The 24,784-nt window shown below is 58.7% G+C and overlaps 1 protein-coding gene across 1 annotated transcript in view; it reads left to right on the forward strand.

The window, feature by feature from the left end:
- The window catches only part of WNT10A (Wnt family member 10A), a 41,927-nt gene extending 22,636 nt beyond the window's left edge, over positions 1 to 19,291 (forward strand). The window contains exons 3-4 of the mRNA XM_075001043.1: positions 9,422 to 9,798; positions 18,824 to 19,291. Coding sequence (XP_074857144.1) covers positions 9,422 to 9,798; positions 18,824 to 19,291 — 845 coding nt within the window. The remainder of the gene's footprint in view (positions 1 to 9,421; positions 9,799 to 18,823) is intronic.
- Positions 19,292 to 24,784: the final 5,493 nt, after the last annotated feature.

The raw sequence follows: 24,784 nt of genomic DNA on the forward strand, positions 1-24,784 counted from the left end.
AGCCACTGGTGGAAGATGGGCTCCTGGCCTAGATGGACCTTTAATCTGACCCAGTGTTGGTCCCGTTTGTGCAGCGTAGAGGGAGCCCAGTTAGGTGAATTCTTGCTGGCGTGAAAAGCCGTGCTGCGATCTGGGGCTGGCGGATCAGAACTGCTGTCAGTCTTACGCCTGCCAAGGAACATAACGCCACCCTGCAGCGTGCCCCTGCAGAAGCGTTATTTGGGATCTCCTGTGCCATCTGGGGACGGGCTGGGAAGTGCCCTCTGCCAAGAGCCAGGAAGAAGCGGCCATGGCCAATGCCCACAACCCCCAGATGCTCCCCGGCTGCGAGTTGGGGTGGAATGCAGACAACGCTTAAACTAGAACTGCGGTGCCTTGCGACCACCGGTCCTAGGTTGTCTGGGGCTCCCATTCTCCCTCCCGCTTCTTCCATGTGCTCAGAGCTTTCCGACACGTTCCCCTTTTGGCCGACAAGTGCTCAGCTTTGGACCTCGTCCGAGCAAGAGTCCCCTTGCAAAGCTGGAGCCAAACAGCATCAGAGGTTTCTGCGACTGGGTGGGGAGTCGGAGACACGGGCCTCCCCATAAGGGACTGAAGTCACTGCGAACCACCCTCTGCAGCCAGGGGAGTTAGGAAAGGAGGGTTGGCAGAGCAGGAGGCCTTAGAGTGGATAATTAGGGTGGGTGATTGTCCTTGATTAGGGTGAGTCACAAGGGTTAAAAGGAAATCTTTGTTTGCAGCTGCCCTGGAGTTAATGTCCTTATAACAATGGAGTTGCTTTGTAACTAGGGCCTCCCAGCAGGGAGAACTTCACAAGACCGCTGCATGGGGAAAGCCATCACACCGTAAATCTTCTCCGAGGAGAAGCCCTGCAAGTCAGTAGCTTTGCAAATAACCAGCAGTCCAGGAGCACCTTTGAGACTAACACATTTTTGAGGTCAGGAGCTTGGAGAAACAGAATCACAGAGTCCCAGGGCTGGAAGGGACCTCAGGAGGTCATCTAGTCCAGCCCCCTGCTTCAAGCAGGATCAACCCCCACTACGTCATCCCAGCCAGGACCTTGTCCAGCTTTTGTGGGTAAGACCCAAACCCAGTGCTTTGTAAGAGGCTGGGTCACTGGGGATGAGTTTGTTGAACCTTGAGGAGGCCAGGGGAGAGTTCTGGCTGCTTGTAAGCAGCAGCGCCTCGTGGATGTCACACCGACGCGTTTGAAAAATGAACGCGCAAACTGGCTGCGTGGTGCTGAATGAAGGCTGCAGAGACACGTTTCCTTCTCCCTCTAATAGGATCGGCGTGGCTTGCTCAGCAGATGGCAATGAATCATTGAAAAGACACCAGGCTTTGTGAGGCTTGCTAAGTCCCCGATAAATACCCTGGGGGCCATTTCCACTCTGGTGCCTGCCGTCCAAGTGCAGGCGGCAATCAGAGCAGTTTAATGACACAGCCAGGGCTGGGAAATCAGTGGATTTTGCAGCCACAGCTGAGGCCAGGGCTGCGATGCGGCCTGCTACGTGTGCAGCCAGAGAGAGCAGGGCCCAGTCCTGCTGGAAACCGGCCGGCGCTGTTAGCAGTTTCCCTGCCCTGCTCCCGGTCTCTGGCCTTTTCATGGAAGAAGAAATTTGACAAAACCGCTGGATGTTTTCGGACCCCCGCCCCCACCCCAAGCCTTCCATGCGGATCAGAAATGCTCGGCGCGCTCGTGGACAAACCCAAAGACCAAACAGCAAAAAGAGGAAAGAAAAAGGTTCTGTTTTTTCAGCAGGAGGCTGGAATCCTGCAGCAGAATTGCTCCCTTTCTCCCAAGGGAGGACACCGTTTCCCAGTGGCGCAGCTCAGCACTCCCGGCTGGGGCACTTCAAGGAGGAAAAGTCACTGGGATCTGCCCACTCGGGCCCAGGAGGTTTTGCGTTTGAAGCACAGAACCTGGAAGGAGAGGGGCTGGGGAGCAGGGCAGCCATGCCCCTGGCCTGAGGTGGTTTCCATCACAGAGAGCATTTGCAGGTTGGGTCAGTGGCTCTCAGCTTCCCCCATGCAACACATCATTCCAGCTTATATTAATGGTCCCCGCTCTGCGCCCCTGCCAGCCACACCCCAGAGCCTGTGCCAGCCAAGACCCACAGCCGCAGGGGGACAGGCTGAAGCAGGACTCTGCACTCTGCATGGTCAGGCTGGCGAGAGGTGATCTGGCCGGAGCAACGGCTTCTACAGTCATTTCAGGGCCGTGCAGGAGCCAGCTCGGCGGGGTCCTGGCCACACATGGTCTTTGCTCCTTTCTTTCTCCAGCCTCTTGACCTGAGCTAGATGCCTTGGAAAGGGACAAGTCGGTGGGTTAGAAGAAACACACCTCATAGAGCTGGAAGGGACCTCAGGAGGTCACCGAGTCCAGTTCCCTGCCCTCTTGGCAGGACCAAGCACCATCCTTCCCCGCCTCCCCAATCTATTTGGCCCAGATCCCAATCACGGGCACTTTCTCATGCTCCTCTACTAACATCATATACGCCATCATGTGCCAACAATGCCCAGATGCTTTGTATATTGGACAGACTTCTAACTCCCTTAGACAAAGGGTCAACGGGCACAAAACAGACATCAAAACACTCCAGATCCACAAACCAGTTAGTCAGCATTTTAATTGAATGGGGCATTCTGTCAATGACCTCAAGGGATGTGTGTTACTGAAGAGGAATTATCGCACCGTTCTGGAAAGGGAAGCAGCCGAGCTGGCTTTTATATTCAAATTCGGCACATTAACACATGGTTTAAATCGTGATGGGAACTTTCTGAGTCACTATAGGGGCTTGTCTGCATACTTGGCTCAGTCTAATTCTTGACCTTCCCCCCCACCCCTCCACTCTCTGATTTGCTCACCTTGATTATCTTTTTCTGATTTGTCCTCCTTGCTTACTGTTTTTGGTTCTCTGTGCCTTAAATATTGAGTCTGTTCTGGTCTGGAGAAGTGGGTCTGTCCCACGAAAGCTCACCTAATAAACTATTTTGCTAGTCTTTAAAGTGCTACTTGACTGCTTTTTGTTTTGGCCCCCTCAAGGATTGAGCTCACAGCCCTGGGTTTAGCAAGCCAACACTCAAGCCATTGAGTCATCCCTTCCCACCTTACACCTTGGGAGTAGGCCCAGCACAAGAGGCCATGTGCAGCTTGACCTGCTGCTCACAAACAGGGAAGAACTAGCAGGAGAAATAGAAGTGGAGAGCAATGTGGGCTGCAGTGATCACGGGATGGTGGATTTCAGGATCCTGACAAAAGGAAGGAAGGTGAGCCTTGATTTCAGAAGAGCAGACATTGACTGCCTCTGAGATCTGATGGGCAGCATCCCCTGGGGAAGTGAATATGAAGGGAAAGGAGCTCAGGAGAACTGAAAGGATTTTAAAGAAGTCTTACTGAAGGCACGGGAACAAACCTGCCTGATGCACAGTAAGAGAAGCAAATATAGTAGGCAACCAGCTTGGCTTACCAGGGAAATCCTTGACAAGCACAAGCTCAAAAAGGATGCACAGGAGAAGTGGAAACTTGGACAGATGACTAAGGAGGAGTATAAATATACAGCTGCAGAGTGCCGGGGAGTAATCAGGAGAGTGAAAGCACAATTGGAACAGCAGCTGGCAAGGGATGTGAAGGATAGCAAGAAGGCATGTTAACAGGAGGGTTATCAGGGAGGGTGGGGCCGTTACTGGAGGAGGGAGGTAACCTGGTGACTGATGATGCAGGAAAAGTTGAACCACTCAGTGCTTTTTTTTCCTCTGTCTTCATGGACAAGATCATTTCCCAACATACGGCGCTAGGCAATGCAGTATGGGAAGGAGGGGGGCAGCCCTCAGTGGGGGGAAACAGATTAAGAGCTACTTAGAAAAGCTAGACGCACACAAATCCCTGGGTCCGGATTTAATGCACCCAAGGGTACTGCGGGAATTGGCAGGTGTCATTGCAGAGCCTTTGGCCATTATATTTGAAAGCTCGTGGAGATCGGGAGAGATCCTGAATGACTGGAAAAAGGCAAATGTGGTGCCCATCTTTAACAAAGGAAAGCGGGACAATCCAGGGAGTATAAATCAGTCAGCCTCACCTCAGTCCCTGGGAAAATCATGGAGGGGATCCTCAAGGAATCCATTTCGGAGCACTTGGAAGAGGGGAAAGTGATCAAGAGTAGCCAAGATGGATTCACCAAGGGCACGTCCTGCCTGAGCAATCTCATTAGCTTCTCTGAGGAGGTAACAGGCTCTGTGGACATGGGGAAGTCAGTGGATGTGATATGCCTTGACTTCAGCAAAGCTTTTGATACAACATCCCACAACATTCTTTCCCATAAGTTAAGGAAGCATGGATTGGATCCAGGGGGTGTAAGATGGATAGAAAGCTGGCTTGATGGATGGGCCCCACGAGTAGAGGTCAATGGCTCAATGTCTGGTAGGTGGTCAGTTTCAAGTGAGGTGCCCCAAGGATCGGTTCTAGGGCTGGTACTATTCAACATCTTTATTAATGACCTGGATGAGGGGATGGATTACATCCTCAGCAAATTTGCAGATGACACTAAGCTAGGGGGTGAGGTAGATATGTTGGAGGGTAGGGATGGGGTCCAGAGTGACCTAGATAAATTGGAGGATGAGATCTGATGAGGTTCACCAAGAACAAGTGCAGAGTCCTGCACTTGGGATGGAAGAATCCCAAGCATCGTTACAGGCTAGGGACCGACTGGCAAAGTAGCAGCGCAGCAGAAAAGGACCTGAGGATTACAGTGGATGAGAGGCTGGGTATGAGTCAACAGTGTGACCTTGTAGCCAAGAAGGCTAATAAGAACATAAGAACGGCCATACTGGGTCAGACCACAGGTCCATCCAGCCCAGTATCCCGTCTGCCGACAGTGGCCAATGCCAGGTGCCCCAGAGAAGGAGAACAGAAGACAATGATCAAGTGATTTATCTCCTGCCATCCATCTCCTGCCCTTGTTCTGAAGGCCAGGGCACCGTACTTTACCCCTGGCTAATAGCCATTTATGGACCTAACCTGCAAAAATTTATCGAGCTCTTTTTTAAACCCTAATAGAGTCCTGGCCTTCACAGCCTCCTCCGGCAAGGAGTTCCACAGGTTGACTGTGCGCTGTGTGAAGAAAAATTTCCTTTTATTAGTTTTGAACCTACTACCCGTCAATTTCATTTGGTGTCCCCTAGTTCTTGTATTATGGGAAAAGGTAAATAATGTTTCTATATTCACTTTCTCCACACCATTCATGATTTTATATACCTCTATCATATCGCCCCTCAATCGCCTCTTTTCCAGACTGAAAAGTCCCAGTCTCTCTAGCCTCTCCCCATATGGGACCCGTTCCAAACCCCTAATCATCTTAGTCGCCCTTTTTTGAACCTTTTCTAATGCCAATATATCTTTTTTGAGGTGAGGAGACCACATCTGCACGCAGTACTCAAGATGTGGGCGTACCATAGTTTTATATAGGGGAAGTATGATATCTTTTGTCTTATTATCTATCCATTTTTTAATAATTCCTAACATCCTATTTGCTTTACTGACTGCCGCTGCACACTGCGTGGATGTCTTCAGAGAACTATCCACTATAACTCTAAGATCCCTTTTCTGATCTGTTGTAGCTAAATTTGACCCCATCATGTTGTACGTGTAATTTGGGTTATTTTTTCCAATGTGCATTACCTTACACTTACCCACATTAAATTTCATTTGCCATTTTGCTGCCCAATCACTCAGTTTGCTGAGATCTTTTTGTAGTTCTTCATAATCCCTTTTGGTTTTGACTGTCCTGAACAACTTGGTGTCATCTGCAAACTTTGCCACCTCACTGCTTACCTCATTTTCTAGATCATTGATGAACAAGTTGAACAGGATCGGTCCCAGGACTGACCCCTGGGAAACACCACCAGTTACCCCCCTCCATTGTGAAAATTTACCATTTATTCCAACCCTTTGGTTTCTGTCTTTTAACCAATTCCCGATCCATGAAAGGATCTTTCCTCCTATCCCATGACCGCCTAATTTACATAAAAGCCTTTGGTGTGGGACCGTGTCAAAGGCTTTCTGGAAATCTAGGTATATTATGTCCACTGGGTGTCCCTTGTCCTCATGTTTATTAACCCCTTCAAAGAATTCTAATAGGTTAGTTAGACACGACTTCCCTCTGCAGAAATCATGCTGACTTTTGCCCAACAATTTGTGCTCTTCTACGTGCCTTGCAATTTTATTCTTTACTATTGTTTCTACTAATTTGCCTCGTACTGATGTTAGACTTATCGGTCTATAATTGCCAGGGTCTCCTCTGGAGCCTTTTTTAAATATTGGCGTTATATTGGCCGTCTTCCAGTCATTGGGTACCGAAGCGGATTTAAAGGATAGGTTACAAACCACTGTTAATAACTCTGCAATTTCACATTTGAGTTCTTTCAGAACCCTTGGGTGAATGCCGTCTGGTCCTGGAGACTTGTTACTATTCAGCTTATCAATTAACTCCAAAACCTCCTCTAATGTCACTTCAATCTGGGAGAGTTCCTCAGATTTGTCACCTAAAAAGGCTGGCTCAGATTTAGGAACCTCTGTAACATCCTCAGCCGTGAAGACTGAAGCAAAGAAATCATTTAATCGCTCCGCAATGGCACTGTCTTCCTTGATCGCTCCTTTTATATCTTTATCGTCCAAGGGCCCCACTGCTTTTTTAGCGGGCTTCCTGCTTCTAATGTATTTAAAAAACATTTTACTATCATTTTTTGAATTTTTGGCTAGCTGTTCCTCAAAATCTTTTTGGCTTTTCTTACTACATTATGACACTTAATTTGGGAGTGTTTATGTTCCTTTCTGTTTTCCTCACTAGGATTTGACTTCCACTTTTTAAAAGCTGCCCTTTTCTCTCTCACTGCCTTTTTAACATGGCTGTTTAGCCATGGTGGTTCTTTGTTAGATCTCTTACTGTGTTTTTTTATTTGGGGTATACATTTAAGTTGGGCCTCTAGTATGGTGTCTTTAAACAGTTTCCATGCAGCTTCCAGGGATTTTAGTTTAGTTACTCGACCTTTTAGTTTCTCTTTAACTAGCTTCCTCATTTTAGTGTAATTCCCCTTTTTGAAATTAAATGTCAGAGTGTTTGACCGCTGCGGTGTTCTTCCCAACACAGGAATATTAAAAGTTATTATATTGTGGTCACTATTTCCAAGCAGTCCAGTAACAGTTACCTCTTGGACCAGATCCTGCGTTCCAGTCAGGACTAGAGTGAGAATTGACTCTCCCCTTGTGGGTTCCTGTACTAGGTGCTCCAAGAAGCAGTCATTTAAGGCATCAAGAAATTTAATCTCTGAATCCCGTCCTGAGGTGACATGTACTCAGTCAATATGGGGATAATTGAAATCTCCTATTATTACTGTGTTTTTTATTGTGATAGCCTCTTTAATCTCCCTTAACATTTCAGCATCACTATCACTGTCCTGGTTAGGTGGTCGGTAATGTATTCCTAATGCCATATTCATATTAGAGGAATGAATTATTCTGCCAATCATATTAGAGGAATGGCAGATTGGGGTGCATTAGGAGAAGCATTTCGAGCAGATCTAGAGAAGTAGTTATTCCCCTTTATTCGGCTCTGGTGAGGCCACATCTGAAGTATTGCATCCAGTTCTGGGCCCCCCAGTATAGAAAGGATGTGGATGGATTGAAGTGGGTTCAGTGGAAGACAACAAAAATGATTAAGGGGCTGGAGCACAAGACCTATGAGGAGAGGCTGAGGGATTTGGGCTTGTTTAGTTTACAGAAGAGAAGACTGAGGGGCGATTCAATAGCAGCCTTCAACTTCCTGGGGGGGAGCTCTAAAGAGGAGGGTGAGAAACTGGTCTCGGTGGTGACAGATGGCAGAACAAGGAGCAATGGGCTGAAGTTACAGGGGGCGCATTGGTTGGATATTAGGGAAAACTATGTCCCCAGGCAGGTGGGGATGCACTGGAGCGCGTTACCGAGAGAAGTGGTGGATTCTCCATCCCTGGAGGTTTTTAAGTCCCAGTTTGACAAGGTCCTGGCTGGGATGACTTAGTGGGGGTTGATCCTGCTGGAAGCAAGGAGCGGGACTCAATGACCTCCTGGGGTCCCTTCCAGCCCTATGATTCTGTGATTCTGTGGGGAGCCAATCCTGGCCCTCATCCACACCCCCACCCCGCTGCCTTCAGTGGAAGCAAGACTGAGCCCTTACACAGTCCCGTCCCTGTTTCTCTCTTTGCCTGTTCAGAAGCCAGACCCCCATCTCCTGGTTCTCCGATACCAGCCCCCCCACTCTGATACCAGCCCCCACTGCTCCGATACCAGCCCCCCCACTCTGATACCAGCCCCCACTGCTCCAATACCAGCCTCCACTGCTCCAATACCAGCCCCCCCACTCTGATACCAGCCCCCACTGCTCCAATACCAGCCCCCACTTCTCTGATACCAGCCCCCACTGCTCCAATACCAGCCCCCCCACTCTGATACCAGCCCCCACTGCTCCGATACCAGCCCCCACTGCTCCAATACCAGCCTCCACTGCTCCAATACCAGCCCCCCCACTCTGATACCAGCCCCCACTGCTCCGATACCAGCCCCCACTGCTCCGATACCAGCTGCTCCTAGAGCTCCCTTTGCTTGGTCAAGATTCTCACGTCATTTAGTGCAAAGGGGCCTGATCCTGGGCTCCTCCTGCCGCTCTGACGCTGACTCCACCTGGATTACGCCTGGCACTTTGGAACCCCTGATAAAGCCCCGGGAGGCGGGAGGCGGAGGGCAGCCAAGGAGGAGGGTGGGGGCTAGCCCGTGGGCAGGGCAGGCCAGCCAGCGGAAGGCAGCAGGCAAGTGCCCAGGGGATTGGGATGGGGCAGAAGACGAGGGGCCTGGGGAGGGCAGGAGCGAGGAGCCCCAGGCTGCGTGGGTGCTGGCGAGAGCCGGGTGGGGTCCTTGGCGAAGGGGCCAGAGAGGAGGGCAGTGGGGTGCATAGTGCCCCCTGCAGCCCCCGCAGTGTGGACCCTCCACGGGTGCCCGCGGGCCTGTGCTGTGCGCAGCATCCCCTGGCCCTTCAGGGCGGCACTGAGCTGACACCCGGCGGGGAGGGGAAGCAGTCAAGGCAAGCACATGCGGGGGGCACCAGCGGGGGGCTGCCTGGCTGGGTGGAAGCTCTCCGACAATCACCCCCATCAGCAGTGCCCTGAGGCCGGGGTGAGGGGCTGAAGGCGTCATGGACCTCCGCGCGGGAGATCTCAGCAGAGGCCCAGGGGCTGCAGGCATCCTGGAGGTCAAGCCAGGCCCGGCCCGGCCCGTCGGGCTGCAGGAAACCCCGGTGCCTCTGGGCTGGGCTGCCCCGTCCTGCCTGCCGCCCGGGCTGACCCCTCCACGGCTTTCCCGGCCCTCGACCGACCCCTGCCCTTTGCTTCCTCGCAGGCTTCCGGGAGAGCGCCTTCGCCTACGCCATCGCGGCCGCCGGGGTGCTGCACGCCGTCGCCAACGCCTGCGCCCTCGGCAAGCTGCAGGCCTGCAGCTGCGACCCGGCGCGCCGGGGAGACGAGGACGCCTTCCGTGGGAAGCTGCATCGCCTGCAGCTGGAGGCCATGAACCGGGGCAAAGGCATGGTGCACGGAGTCCGCCTGGAGCACATGCCGGCGGAGGGCCCGGGCCGGCAGGACTCCTGGGAATGGGGGGGCTGCAGCCCCAACGTGGACTATGGGGAGAAGTTTTCCAAGGATTTCCTAGACTCCCGGGAAACCTACAGGGACATTCACTCCCGCATGAGGCTGCACAACAACCGCGTGGGCCGGCAGGTGAGCGGGGCCGGGGCGCTTGAGCTGGGCGTGTTGCAAGGCTGTCGCCCCGGGGGAGCTGTGGTGCACGGGGGGCAGAGGCAGGGGCTCTATTCCGTCCTCTAGGCCAGTGGTTCCCAGCCTTTTCACTGGTGCGGACCCCCAACCTCGCCCCAGACCATTCCCGGACCCCCAGCAAAGCCAATTCTAGCCGCTACTACACGTCATGAAGCGAAAAAGGGAACCACAGCCGAGAATTCACACTGCCTGCCGGGTCGGCGTAGACCTGCCGCGGGGTTCTCTGGCCACCGGGCTCTGCCTGCGTGCGGTGGCGCAGTGGAAGGGGTAGCCGTGTTGCGGAGTGGGCCCAGGGCTCTGCTGGCTCTCGCTGTGCCCCTCTGGGATGCCAGAGAACACCCGCGTGCCGATCAGCTCCTGGATCATTCTCATCAGTTCCCCGGGCGCTAGCTGTTAACCGGCCGTCACGCCGCCCCCCAGAGGTGGCTGCATTTGAGCAGGGCTGCAGTGAGTGGTGTGTTTGCTTAGCGCCGGGTGCAGGGCTCATGGCTGCCTCTCTGGGGAGAAGTAGGTCTCTGGCTCCTAACCAGGAGAGATCAGCTGTGACTTCTAATTGGACCGTACTGCAAGTAACAGTTCAGGCTGTGGTCCGGTGCATCACACGGGTAGGTAGCTCTGGTGCCGAGGGGTGACTGAGCAGGACATGGATGCTGCCTGTGGTTTCTCTGTGGCCAGCAGGCATGGAAGAATTTCATCCCACTTGAGCAGGTGCGCAGCGGGGCAGAGACATGTCTGGGTGATGTCAGATGGGGCAAACCCAGGGGTGCACCCGGGCTGGACCACAGGCCCCGAGCACACCCGGGGACAGCCCTGCTACAGACACAGAGGGCCTTGCTGCGCAGAGGTAATAGGCTAATCCCAGATGAGAGGTGACCGATGGGTGCAAATGGCAGGAGAAACCAGGGCTAGGAACCCACGCAACACAGTGGGGATGACTGGTCCTGTTCAAGGCCGGGTTTTAATTTATTTTTCAGTTGTCTTTCGTAACTCAATGCAAACAACCCAGGGAAAGGCAGACGCCAGCAGACACCCGGAGCAAACTGCCGCGGAGTTTTGCTGTGAGGAGCTAATCAGCTGTCATGTCCCCCCAAGAGGTGGCCACATCTGGGCGGGGGTGCAGGGATTCCCGTGTCTGCACAGAGCTCCGTTTGGGCTGGGTTCGGCCCTCCCTGCCTGGGGCTTGCTGACTGTTTGAGCTGGCAGGGAGAGAGTTGTCAGGCGCCGTCATGACCCGTCCATCCGGGCATGCGTGCTGGGCTGGGGTTCTGGTGGCGTAGCTTTGGGATGGATGCCGGGCGGAAGCCACCCCAAATGAGGGCCGCAGCCCATCCATCCCCCTGCGGCCAGGGCGCACCTCGCAGCCCTCTTAGCAATGGTCTGGAGAACGACTCGGTCCGCTTTGATGGGTACCGCCGGCCCTCTCCCTCCCCCTCCGTGCCCAGGCTGGCTCCTCCCGCCTGGCCTGGCCCAGCCGCAGCTGATAAAACGGGGAGCCCCAGAAGGAGTCTCTCCTCAGCCTCAGCCTGTGGTGCTCTCCGGCTCCAGGGTGGGTTCAGCATCGGAAGGCAGCCCAGGCCCACCCCCGCAGGAGCAGAGCAGCTGGGAATGGCGCCCGAGGGAGGGCTGAGGCCTGGCCCCGGAGCCCGGCTCCCATGTGCGGCTGTTTGATGGCGCGCAGGATCAGAGGGCTGAGATGAAAGGGGAGCAGGAGCTGCCTATTAATCTCACAACAAAGGCTTCCCTGCAATGAAGCACTTTGGGCGTGCGTGGGAAGCACTGGGGTGGGGGCGGGGGAGCCCTCGTGCACGTGCAAGGCCGCTCGTGTCAGTGAGCACTGGGTACAGGTGCGTCCAGGGGCAGCTGATGGCTGAGCTTGTGGTTTGTGGGCCTGGGGAGGGCCCAGTTCGAGTCCTGGCTCTGCCCTGCAGGCCTGTAGGCTTTACGCAGCGTAGCTCCCTGGCTGCGAAGCCGTGTGAGCAATGCCCAGCCCACCCCGAGCATGGTCCCGGGGCCGCCCTACACAGCTCGGCTTGGCCAGATTGGCCACCACAAAGCCTAGCGGCCTCGGGCCCCAGCTTCCCCGTCTCTGCAATGGGGAGAACAGTCGTTCATCTGCCTGGGCTGCGCGGGCCAGGAGCTCTTGCCTGGCACACGGCGTCTGGGCCACAGAGCTGTGAGCTTGGAGGGGTGGGAGGGTATGGGGGACTCTTGGGGGAGGGGATACAGGGAGTTATGGGGGGTATGGGGAATTCTGGGGGGTGCTGGGAACTTTGGGGGTTCAGGGAATTCTGGGGGGTGCTGGGAGCTCTGAGGGTTAGGGGGAATTCTGGGGGGTTCTGGGAGCTCTGGAGGTTACAGGCAATTCTGGGGGGTGCTAGGAACTCTGGGGGTTTGGGGAATTCTGGGTGGTGCCAGGAGCTCTGAGGGTTATGGGGAATTCTGGGGGTGCTGGGAGCTCTGAGGGGGGATGTGGAATTCTGGGGGATGCTGGGAACTCTGGGGAGTACAGGGAATTCTGGGGGGTGCTGGGAGCTCTGGCAGATACAGGGAATTCAGGGTGGTGGTGGAAACTCAGGGAGGGGGGAATTCTGGGGGGTGCTGGGAGCTCTGGGGGGTACAGGGAATTCTGGGGGGTGCTGGGAGCTCTGGCAGGTACAGGGAATTCAGGGTGGTGGTGGAAACTCAGGGAGGGGGGAATTCTGGGGGGTGCTGGGAGCTCTGGGGGGTACAGGGAATTCTGGGGGGTGCTGGGAGCTCTGGCAGGTACAGGGAATTCAGGGTGGTGGTGGAAACTCAGGGAGGGGGGAATTCTGGGGGGTGCTGGGAGCTCTGGGGGGTACAGGGAATTCTGGGGGGTGCTGGGAGCTCTGGCAGGTACAGGGAATTCAGGGTGGTGGTGGAAACTCAGGGAGGGGGGAATTCTGGGGGGTGCTGGGAGCTCTGGGGGGTACAGGGAATTCTGGGGGGTGCTGGGAGCTCTGGCAGGTACAGGGAATTCAGGGTGGTGGTGGAAACTCAGGGAGGGGGGAATTCTGGGGGGTGCTGGGAGCTCTGGGGGGTACAGGGAATTCTGGGGGGTGCTGGGAGCTCTGGGGGTTACAGGGAATTCGGGGTGGTGGTGGGAGCTCTGGGGGGGTACCAGGGGGCACAGCTCAAGGCCAGGGTGAGCACAAACACCAGCAGACCTCTCTGTGATCTTGCAGCCATGGGGCCTCTGTGATCCGGGCAGGCATGGGACCTGTGGTGTGTGTGTGGGAGGGGTGTCTGAGATGGGGCCAGGGAAGGGTGGCCCCGGCGTGGTGCCCCTCAGCTGCCCAGCTGGGCTGATTCCCTGGACCCCTTCCCCTGGGAGTCCCAGGCTGCTGGGCTGCGCCTTGGCCAGACACAGGCCAGGGCTGAAACCAGAAGTTCCCTGTGCTCCGTTCCGTCCCTCCGTTAACTGGTGTCGCGGAGAGTTGAGCTGGGCCCCCTCTGGGCCAGGTCGGTGCCTGGTGCTGACCGGCCCCAGCGGGACGCAGGCAGCGAGGGCGCAGGTGGGGCGCAGGGTTTGCTGCCACGCCCTGGGTGTGGAGCTAGCAGGGAATCCCCCAGGCAGGCGGGGCGCCGAGCGGGGGGAGGCAGGTGTAACCAGACAGTTTCGTAGCTCCCAGGCAGGGGAATTCCAGCGGCAGCCACGGCAGCTGGCTCCAGAGGAAGAGCCAGTCAAGGGGCTCCCCCGGGGAGCTCACCCGGCAGACGCAGGACCTGCCTGCCCTTGGCTCAGTGGGGACCCAGGCCCTGGAGCGGTGGTTTCTCCCCCAGTGCCAGTGCTGGAATTCCCGGGAAGACGGAGGCGCTGAGCCTGCCGTGCTGTGGCCGGCTCCGTCCGTGCCGCGGCTGAGCAGTGCCCTGGGGTGCAGCTCGTGCCCTCTGCCAGAGGTGTGGGGAGCTCTGCCCTGCCCCCGGCTCTCCCGGCGGGACAGCCAAGCCAGAGGAGTTAAGCCCCAAGGCCAGCAGCAGGTCTCCCGGGCCCGGCTCTGGCGGCACTGCCCTGCTCTAGTGGCTGGCTGCTCTGCAGGCTGCTTGGCCAGGCCCGGGGGGCTCCGGAGAGGGGGAGCTGGGCGGTGGGGCCCAGCTGGGCGCGGTGCCACGCTGAGCAGTGGGGCCGGACTGGAGCCAGGACTCTCGGAGAGCTGGCCTTGGAGGCGCGCTTGGGCGCTTGGCCACACCACGGCCTTGGGGTGTTTCTGGCCTCGGCCGCCCCAGTGCGGCTCCCTGGGGGGGGCCTCCTCAGCCAAGGGGCCTGCCACGAGTGCCCACACCGGGCAGGAAATGGCTGCCTGGCACTCGTGGGCACAGCTGTTCCGCAGGCTGCGCTCGGCTCTGCTGGCTGTGGGCAGGTGAGCTGGAGTTGACCGGTCAGCGGCACCAACCCGGGAGTGCCCAGACTGGCCCACTGAGCTCTCCCCTACCCCTGCTCAGACGTGCCAGCCAGGAGGGGGCAACATGCAGCAGCTGCTGCAGCGTCAGAGGGGGCGGGAGTACGTCCCACCCGCCAGGAGCGAGCCAGGGTCCCTGCTGGCCGGGGTGCCACGGGCTGGGCTCCAGGCAACCGACACAGCGTTCCAGACGGGCGCTGCAGGGGCGTCTGGTGTGGTGGCCGTACGCTGGCCCGGGGGGGTGTGGCACTCAGAGGACCTGCCCCCTCCTGTTTCAGTTGCAGCCCCCCCACTTCCAGCGCAGCCCAGCTCTCCGCTCCGGGGAAGACGCCGGCTTGCAGCGAGTGCTTCCGCCCACAAAGGCCACCCCCCCACATCAAACACGTCCCTTCCCAGCCCCCACAAGCCAGCAGCTCCCGGCCAAGGCCACAGACACCTGCTCTGTCTGCCCACACCCAGCAGCAGCCGCCTGCAGCATCCTCCCCAGGGACCCACGGGCTGGCCTGGCTAACCACCTCCGCAGCCACCCACACCAGCCAACTGCTGCGCCCAGCATGGGACCAGCCAGGCCAGCCCTGGGACCATGCTCACGCCTGCAGCCACACACCAGGGGAGCTGGCACCCTGGCACCGCCACCTGGCGTTCAACCAGCACGAGTCAGGGCCCGGCTGGCTGCACCCTGTGGGTGGAATCAGCACAGGGGTCAGCTCAGGACTGTAGGACAGGGAGGGACCTCCCAGGTCAGCACATCCCAGGCGCCTGGTGGGTCGGCCCCTCTGTGAAGGGATCGAGTGCCATGGCCACACCCGACGGGGGGCTCGGCCCCATTCCTGCCCCCTCCAAGGCCAGAAACTGCCCCCGCCTTCCCAGCCCGCCTCCGTCCCTGGCTGCCCTCACTCCCCTCCTGCCCCCAAGCACTGAACCCAGCAGTCAGCCCCCCCTCGATCGGCCCCGGAGCAGGGCTCTCTCTCAGCTGTGTGCTGGCCGGCCGCCCAGGGGAGAGTCAGGAGCGGCCTGGCTGATTAGCAGAACACCCCCAGCTGGCACTGTCTTTCTATTGGTGGTGCACATCCTTCACAGCTCGGGGCCCCTAACAACGTTTATTCCGCCCAGGGCTGGACTCTGCCTAGGGCTGCTCAGCCGCTGCTCCATACCGAGCTCATCTTCCTCGGAGCCAGGGGAACCGGTGCCAAGGCTGATGGCACTGTTAACCTGGCCCTACCTTGCCTCCTGCAGCCTTGCCGGGGTCCCCTTTGCCAGCGCTGCAGTACATCGGTTAGAAACGTAGAATCACAGAACACTAGGACTGGAAGGGACCTCGAGAGGCCATCGAGTCCAGCCCCCTGCCCCAAAGGCAGGACGAAGTACAGTCCAGACCATCCCTGACAGACATCTCTCTAACCTGGTCTTAAATATCTCCAGAGATGGAGATTCCACAATCTCTCCAGGCAATTTATTCCACTGTTCGACCACCCTGACAGTTCGGAACTTTTTCCTAATGTCCAACCTAAACCTCCCTTGCTGCAGTTTAAGCCCATTGCCTCTTGTTCTATCCTCAGAGGCCAAAAAGAACAAGTTTTCTCCCTCCTCCTTATGACACCCTTTTATATACCTGCAAACCGCTATCATGTCCCCTCCTCAATCTTCTTTTTTCCAAACTAAACAAGCCCAATTCTTTCAGCCTTTCTTCATAGCTCATGTTCTCTAGACCTTTGATCATTCTCGTTGCTCTTTTCTGGACCCTCTCCAATTTCTCCACATCTTTCTTGAGCTGCGGTGCCCAGAACTGGACACAATACTCCAGCTGAGGCCTAACGAGCGCCGAGTAGTGGAGGAATGACTGACTTCTCGTGTCTTGCTCACAACACACCTGTTAATGCATCCCAGAGTCATGTTTGGTATTTTTGCAGCAGCATCACACTGATGAGTCATATTTAGCTTGTGGTCCACTGTAACCCCTAGATTCCTTTCTGCCATACTCCTTCCTAGACAGTCTCTCCCCATTCTGTACGTGTGAAACTGATTGTTTTTTCCGAAGTGGAGCACTTTGCATTTGTCTTTGTTACACTTTATCCTGTATTCAACTTCATCCCGGGTAGCCTGTTGTCAGCTCAACAGGCCAGCTGCTTGCTGAGCCTTGGACTCTCACACCAGGCCTTTTAGCTTCTCCCTGCAGCCGGAGGCCTGGAAATGTCTGGCTAGTCTCTCTAGTGTTTGGGACCTACCTCCTGTCGAGCTGGACCCCTCTTTAAACAAAACCCGAGTCTCCTCTTAATCACAGGACTCCAAGAGCTGGGGCTTCACCCAATGGACCTCAGGAGAGCCGGCCATGCTAGATCCATTGTACCATCTTTTCAGGGCAGGGTGTGTGCAGGGGACCCAGGCAATGTAGGGGTGTAGAGAGGAGGGCAGGGGGAGGACACAGCAGTACGGCTCTGTCGATCCCAGGCTTTCTGGGCTTTAAACAGACCTGAGCACGGCTCCGGAGTCACGCTGGCTCAAGGGCCAGGCTTCTCATTTTGCCATAAGATAGGACAAGAGAACCAGTCAAATCGCCCACCCTCAGGCTGCCAGAGCCCAGGTGATGGAGGCAGATTGGGGTTCCTTCTTTGCTGTGTGTTTTTAAAAACCCCCCTTGGTCTGGTTCAAACCTCAGCTGGAGAGCAAGCGGCTGAGTGTGTGTATGTGCTTAGGAGGGTGCTGCACTGTACTGGAGTGGTTGGCTGGGCTGTTCTTCTGCCGTCCCTGGTTGTGTCAGAGAAACTGCAGGGTTTCTCAACCTTTTGTTAATAAAGTACCCCTTAAAAAATCTACAATCACCCCAGTGCCTACAATTTTCAAACACACAATTTTTTTCTCCTCCCATTGCAACACATTCATTTAAACAACCAAATCATAACTGGTAGCTTGGAAGAAATGGCCCACAGGCCATAAACGTGCCATTGTACTGAGGACTGGGCAAACAGGATAAACAAAGAAGATTAGATGAACATAAAATAAGTCCATTTTTTTATCCATAAACAAGTGTTGAGAACCACTGAGTTAATGCAACCCCCCCCCCGGTGAGAACCACTGCTCTACTGACTGGAATCAGAACTGCTCAACAGTGTGTCTTAGGACCTATACAGCTAACTCCTTGTGAAGATTTTCCTGTAGTGCAGCAAAAGAGTGGCCACCTCTGCTTTTTGCAGCAGGAGGCTCCAAGTTTCTCAAGATCCATCTGGCTCTTCACTGGAGGAATCCTGTGGAAATTCCCTTTACGGGGCACTTACACTTGCATTCCTCTTTCGAAAGAGGCATGCAGCTCTCTCGGAATTAGAATATGCAAATGAGATGCTGAATATGCAAACTTGTGTTTTGAAATTAGAGCATGCAAATGAGGTGCTGAATATGCAAAATTGCATTTTCGATTTACCTCATTTGCATGCCTCTTTCAAAAGAGGAATGCAAGTGCAGACGCACCCTTGGAGTGACAAAACCCTTCACTACCCGTAATAGTGGCAGCGAGGGAGCCGTACCAGTCTGTATCCAAACAAACCACACCAGCAGTTACAGAGCGCTTTAAAGTCTAACCAAATGATTTATTCGGGGACAAGCTTTCGCTGGACAAGTGGGGCTGCCCCCCCCGGAAGCTCATCACATAATAAACTATTTTGTGAGTCTTTAAAATGCTCCAGGACTGCTGGTTTGTTTCCCAGTGACAGGTTTAGGTTACAGCCAAGAACGCAGGTAGCAGACGCTGTGAAGCCCAGAAAGAAGCCTGCCCAGCCGGCCGGATTTAGTGCTGCGTGCTGGCTGCGTGCCTGGAAGGAGCAGCACCAAAGACCAAGGACCCAGCAGCACTTTAAAGACCAACCGTTGTAGTTATTGGGTGATGAGGTCTAAAGACCCACAGAAGCTCATCACCTACTAGAAAAAATGGTTGGTCCTTTGGGGCTCTGCAGGGCTGGTTTTTGGGGGGCTACAGGCTAACCTGGGGACCCTCTGGAAGCAGACAGGCAGAGATCAGGGATAGGGCCCAGGAAAAAGACCCTGCGGACGAGACGGCCGCTGTCCTTGCTCAACAGCCGGTGACACAGCGCAAGCAGCCGGGGGCTTGGCCAGGCTGGCATTCTCCAGGCCGAGTGAGCACGCACAGGTGGCCCCAGCCCCCGGTAGCTGGAAGCTGCCCTCCAGGGTGGGACTTTCCCCACTTTGCTGCTGGGAGGCCCGGGCCAAGGGAGGCTCCACAGGCAGGCGGGAGGGAGGGACGGGAGCCAGCCAGGATCCAGCAGAGGTCAAAGCTGGGTTCTGGGCTGGGAGAGACCCCCAGACTGGAGCCAAGCCAGCCTGCTGGGCCTGCGTGTGCTGCAGTCACGTCCCCACCGGCCACGCTCAAACCCGGGTGTTTCAGCCCAGCCCTGGGCTCAATGCACATTCAGGAGCCCTCACCTGCTTCCCTAAAGCCCAGGCTCCCCTGGCTGCTTCGCCTCCCCCCGAGTCATCCCCCCCCGGCTGCTCCGGGTGCGGCGGGCTCCCAGCTCGGCCTAACGACCCCCTTGTGCCCCCAGGTGGTGCTGGACAACATGCGGCGGAAATGCAAGTGCCACGGCACCTCTGGGAGCTGCCAGCTGCAGACGTGCTGGCAGGTGACCCCCGAGTTCCGCCTGGTGGGCTCCCTGCTCAGGGAGCGTTTCTCCGGGGCCACGCTCATCCGGCCGCACAACAGGAACGCGGGGCAGCTGGAGCCGGGCCCTGGGCGGCAGCGGCGCCGAGCCGGCAGCGGCAGCCTGGTCTACTTCGAGAAATCGCCCGACTTCTGCGAGCAGGAGCCGGCGCTGGACTCCCCCGGCACACAGGGCCGGCGCTGTAACAAGACCAGCCCGGGCATGGACAACTGCGAGAGCCTGTGCTGCGGGCGGGGCCACAACATCCTGCGCCAGACACGCCGGGAGCGCTGCCACTGCCGCTTCCACTGGTGCTGCTTCGTGGCCTGCGAGGAGTGCCGGCTCACCGAGTGGGTCAGCGTATGCAAGTGAGCGCTGCCGCCGCCGCCGCTGGCCGGGCCACGGGGCCTGCTGCCGCCGGCCGGGCCACGGGCTGGGCCACGGGGCCTGTCTGCCGCCGGCCGGGCCACGGGCTGGGCCACGGGGCCTGTCTGCCGCCGGCCGGGCCACGGGCTGGGCCACGGGGCCTGTCTGCCGCCGGCCGGGCCACGGGCTGGGCCACGGGGCCTGTCTGCCGCCGGCCGGGCCACGGGCTGGGCCACGGGGCCTGTCTGCCGCCGGCCGGGCCACGGGCTGGGCCACGGGGCCTGTCTGCCGCCGGCCGGGCCACGGGCTGGGCCACGGGGCCTGTCTGCCGCCGGCCGGGCCATGGGCTGGGCCACAGGGCCTGTCTGCCACGGGCCGGGCCATGGGCTGGGCCACGGGGCCTGTCTGCCACCGGCCGGGCCATGGGCTGCACCGAGGGGCCTGTCCACTGCTGGCTGGGCCCTGGGCTGCACCGAGGGGCTTGTCCACTGCTGGCCAGGCCACAGGCCACACCAAAGGGCCTGTCTGCCACTGGCTGGGCTACTGGCCACACTGAGGGGCCTGTCTGCTGCTGGCTGGGTCACAGGATGCACCGGGGGCCTGCCCACCACCGGCCAGGCCGCAGGCTGTCCTGAGGGGCCCATCCACCACTGGCTGGGTAATGGGCCAAACCAAGGAGCCTGTCTGCCACTGGCTGGGCCACAGGCCACGGGCCACACCGAGGGGCCTGTCCATTGCTGGCTGGGTCACAGGATGCACCAAGGGGCCTGCTCACCACCAGCTGGGCCACGGGCCAAACCAAAGGTCCTGTCCACCACTGGTTGGGTCACAGTCTGCACACAGGGGCTTGTCCAATACCAGCAGGGCCACGGGCTGCACCTCATGGGCCGGGGCATCTGCCCATTGCCCCAGGCCTGTCTGCATCCAGACATGGGGTGCAGCAGGGAGCAGCTTGTACATCTCTCCCTTTCCTCCCTTTGTCAGCACCCTGGGTCTGCCCCCGCCATTGCTGGGCCAACGCCACCACTGCCTCCTGCAGGACACCCCAGGGCCGCTCCAGAGGGAGTGAGGCAAGGCTGGGGCGTGTCTGAGCCATGCACAGCTCTTTGGCAGCCGCACTGGCCCTGGCTGCAAAGCATGGCCAGGCTGTGGGCCACAAGTGGCTCCGGAAGCACTCAGTCGCTGCCCCATACAGGCACAAGCACAGACCCCCAGGGCACTGAGCATCCCACCTGGCTCGCGACCCCCCAGCCGCTCGACGGCTGATCCCCCGCGGGAGCCAGCTCAGGACTCAGCCCACTGCTGCGTTCCAACCCGCAGGCGTTTCTCAGCGGGGCAGGGGGCCCCCGGCAGCGCCGCATGCGCCCGCAGCTGTTGGGTACCGTAAATTATTTTATTGCTGTGAATAAAAGTGGCTTGGAGATGGGACCATGCAGCAGGTCAGCGTGTCAGCATGGGCCAGGGCTGGGGCCGGGATCGGGGGGAACAGCCCCCTCCCTGCCCTGCAGAGTCCCCGCTGGCTTGACGGGTGTTTCTGCTGCTCCCACTGCTGTGGGATGGCAGGCGAGAGCCCCAAGGAAGAGGGCTGCTCCTTCAACCCCCTTAACCTCCCTTGCCCGTTGCCTCTGTGGTTCCCCTGGGCCCAGCCACGATGCACCCCTGGGAGCAGAGGGGTCAGGGTCTTCCGGGTTCAGGCCTCCGTGGGTCAGCCTGAGCACTGGGCAGCTGGGCCCCAAGTGGGGCTGGGACCTGGCACAGCCGCAGAGGCAGCCTCCTCCCCCGCCACCAACCAGGCCCCAGGCTAAAGTGGCCCTGCGGCGGGGCCCTCGGGAAAAGCTGGCCCTTCCCGGGGCAGTGGCTGTGCTACAGTGCTGGGGCTGGGCAGGAGGGAAGCCAGAGAGAGCCCTGGAAGATCCCAACTCCTTCCAACTCAGCCTCCCTCCTGGCCTGCCCAGGGCCTGGCACTCCCAGCGCCCCTGAGCTCCTGCAGTGTCTCCGGAGCCTGGGGGGGGCAAGCCAGGCCTGAGTCCCGTCCATCAGCCCTGGCAAAGCCCGAGGAGTCAGCCCGTCTCCCCAGGGTGCAGCCACATGCTGGCCCCCAGAGCCCTGCTGCTGGTTGCTCCCTGACTTCCCCCCGGCGACGCGAAAGGGAAACTCCAGAAGGGGCCTCCACCCCGGCGAGAGTGGCCCCAAAGCACCAGTGGAGGAGTCCAGGCTTGCGAGGAGCCAGGGATGTCCCCCCCACCGCCATTGCTGCCAGGGCTCAGCCAGCTGCTCTCCCGCTGCCAGGGAAAGGGCCGGCCAGGCAGGACAAAGCAGGGCCTGCTGCCCCCAGCCTGCCGCAGAGGGTCCCCTCCAGGGGGAGAGGGGAGTTCAGCCCCCGCACATCAATCACACCTCGGCAGGTTGGACTCGGCACCTGCTGCCAGTCCCCCAGGGGTTGATGGGCTGGGAGTGTGTGAGCCGGCTGGGCTGCCTGCCTCCCCCCTCCCCCAGCTCCGTAACGCCCCAGCTACTAATCCAGCAGCACATACAGCTGGGCCAGGCCGGCCCCTGCTTGATGTGGTCTTGGGGAGGCACAGCGGGGGACATGGCTGCGTCCCTGCAATCCCGTGCAGCCCCCACCCCAAACTACAGAGTTTGGTGTGCTCCCAAGGCAGCGCCCAGCAGTGAGGCCCCGGCCCTGGCCCAAGGGGGGTGCCACCCCTTATCTGTCCCGTCCCCCCCAGGAAGCTGTGCATGCAGGTGCAAAGTGCAAGCGGCCAGGCCTCTGCTGGCATGCTCCTCTGCAGGCACCCAGCGCCCCCAGGCCTGCAGCAGAGCTGGTCACGGCGGCACACAGCCCACGTCCGGGTTCCCTGGGCTGCTGCAAAGACTGTTCCGTTCGAATTGCTTCCCCCGCCGTTTGCCATGGATCGCCGTGCGTCCCTGGAACGAGCAGCAGCCCTCGTGCTCAGAACTCACACCCATGTGTAGGGCCTGGTGCAGTGAAACTGGAGCCTGAGGTGTGAGGCTTGGCTGGCACCAGGGGAGCCTCTGGCTGGCACGTCCCAGCACTTCCCCCCGCCTGCCTTTGGGAGCGTTGCCTGTTTGCAGCGCTGCCCCCAGCCTGGGGACAGTAATGGTGCGAGGCTTCGTGCGAGCCCCGGGACGGAATTCAGAGCTTAGTGTGCGTTGGCCAGTCGAGCTGCACTGGTGAACTGGCTGGGACTTGTGAGCCAGAGGCCCCTCGTGCACCCACCCCAGAGACAGACCTGTACTAGCCTCGGATCTCTGCTCAAGCAGCTCACGCTTTTCTCCCGGGCGGTGCTTGGTTCCAGCCCAGCGTGCAAGCCATCGCACACATACCACGCTGCACCACTAAACTACCCTCTCGTGTCCATTTCACACGCTCGTGCCCCACCCGTCGCTTCCAGCTGAAAGGTCGCTCCCAGGGCCGGAGGTGAATTGGCCCAGGGCTGTCCCCCAGACACGAGTGCAATGTCCGAGCCGTCGAGTGCCACCCGGGGCTGAAGCTCATGGTAGGCAAGCCAGGCCCAGCGAAGACCTGCCCCCAGTCCTCAGCACTGCTTGGTGCGACTCGGCATGGCCCTGGGGTGGTGCAAATCACACCCACGTGCACAACAAAATGCAGCCCCTGGGCTCGGCCACGCCTCACCCGGCGGCCTCCAGGCCTGAGCCCCTCCCGCAGCGCACACACGGCCCTGCTCCGCCTGGGTCCCTCTTCCCCCACGGCGGGACTCTCCCAGGCCAGGCCCAGGGCACCATCCAGAAGGGACCAGCCCAGGCCCTGAGGCTGGAATTTGCCCCCTCTCCCCCGTGCATGGGCAGACATCAGCTTGGGGCACCCGCCCACCGGGGCACTGCCCCTGCGGCTCACCCTTGCTGCAGGGCCAGCCGGGCACTGGGCAGGGGAGAATCTCCCTCCGCTCCTGTGCAGGGAGATGCTGGCTCAGCAGGGCACCCCATGGCAGTGGTGCCCCCTGTCGCCTCCCCAGGCTTGGGCTAGGGCTGAGCTCCTGCTGTGGCACCTCAGAGCACGCATGGTAGGTTGGGGGCAGGGGTGACAGGACGGGGGTTTCTGGGCATGGCTGAGAAAATCAACCCAGGGTAAAACGGCTTAAATCCGAGCCAGGCTGGGATTTCCTCCTTGCGAGGGCAAATCCAACCAGCTCCTCTGCCAGCCCCAGTGGCCAGCCAGAGCCACACAAGCAAACCCCCAGACCTCCCAGCTGCTGCACCAGCCCAGCCCAACAACCCCAAACCCAGGTGACAGGTTATTAAACCTACTTCACCAGCTCCACACAGCTTCTTCCCAACCCCCGAGTCCAGCCACAGCCCCCGGTCAATATAGACTTGGCTCTTACCCAGGGCAGCGCACTGGGCCAGGCTGTTAGACTCTAAAGTCGAAAGGTTATTAACAGAGAGGGAGAGAACAGGGTGAGGGAGACAAATAGTCAGGGTGATGCATCTCATACATCACTGGCAGGTGTCAATGCAGCCAGCGCTGCTCCGGGCGGATTCTTGAATAGCCCGGCAGAGCAGGCCCCATCACACCCCCTGCCACTGTGTGCGGCTGCCCTCCCCTCCCCAGCAAGCCAGCTGGGAATGGGAAGCTCTCAGCAACTGCCTGGGTTGGGGAAAGGTTGCAGCCGGCTCCTGGGGGAGTCCTCAGGGGTGTGACTCTCCCCCGGGGTCTCCCCCTGCACCGCTAGACTTGGAAAGCTGCACCCAAAGGTTCGCCTCTCCCTGTGCAGATTTAGGCAGATTCAGTTGTGGGAGGGCACAGACCCCAGTGCCTGTTGAAGGCAGGGGAGCGCGTCTGGGGGTCAGGCGGCCGAAGGCCGGTGGGATGCAGCGTGGCTTCTTTCCCTGAAAACACCTTATGGGGGGAAACTCAGAGCACGTTGGCTTAGTTCCTGGAGCACCAAAGACTGGACCCAAGACGGTACCGCCAGGGCCACCTTCTGACTTTCTAGTGGGAGGGAAATGTCCTTTCCTCTCCCTTCGGCCCTGGAGGGTCAGGCTCACCCGCCCCAGGCAAGCAGCTGCAGCAGACGGCCGTTGGTCACTGGTCGCGCCAGCCCGTCCCAGTCCTTCACGTGGCAGATGGAATGAGCGTCCGGGCGTCTTCTCCCCACCCCACCACTCAGCCCAGGTCTCCTGCCCCGCAGGTGGCTGTGGGACTTTGCCCTGTGCTGCATCAGTGAGGACGGGCCGCGTCCCACATCGCTGCATGGGAAATGGGTTAGTGTGGAGTATCACACCAGGAGGTGCAATCCCCTCCCTGCCGGGCGACGGACCGGACAAAGGCCCAGACGTCTGATTGGACGTCTGGACCTTTGTCCGGCCCATCGCCCGGAGGGGGAAGTCGCACCTCCTGGTGTGAGACTCGACGCTGACACAGTTCCCATGCAGCGACAGCTCCGTAGCCACGACTTCTCACACGCACACAGCACAGACACACTAGGGACACGGTGTGATGGGGTTCAGGGGTCC

The sequence above is a fragment of the Carettochelys insculpta genome, chromosome 8, assembly GCF_033958435.1.
Source record: "Carettochelys insculpta isolate YL-2023 chromosome 8, ASM3395843v1, whole genome shotgun sequence".
Taxonomy (NCBI): Eukaryota; Metazoa; Chordata; order Testudines; family Carettochelyidae; genus Carettochelys; species Carettochelys insculpta.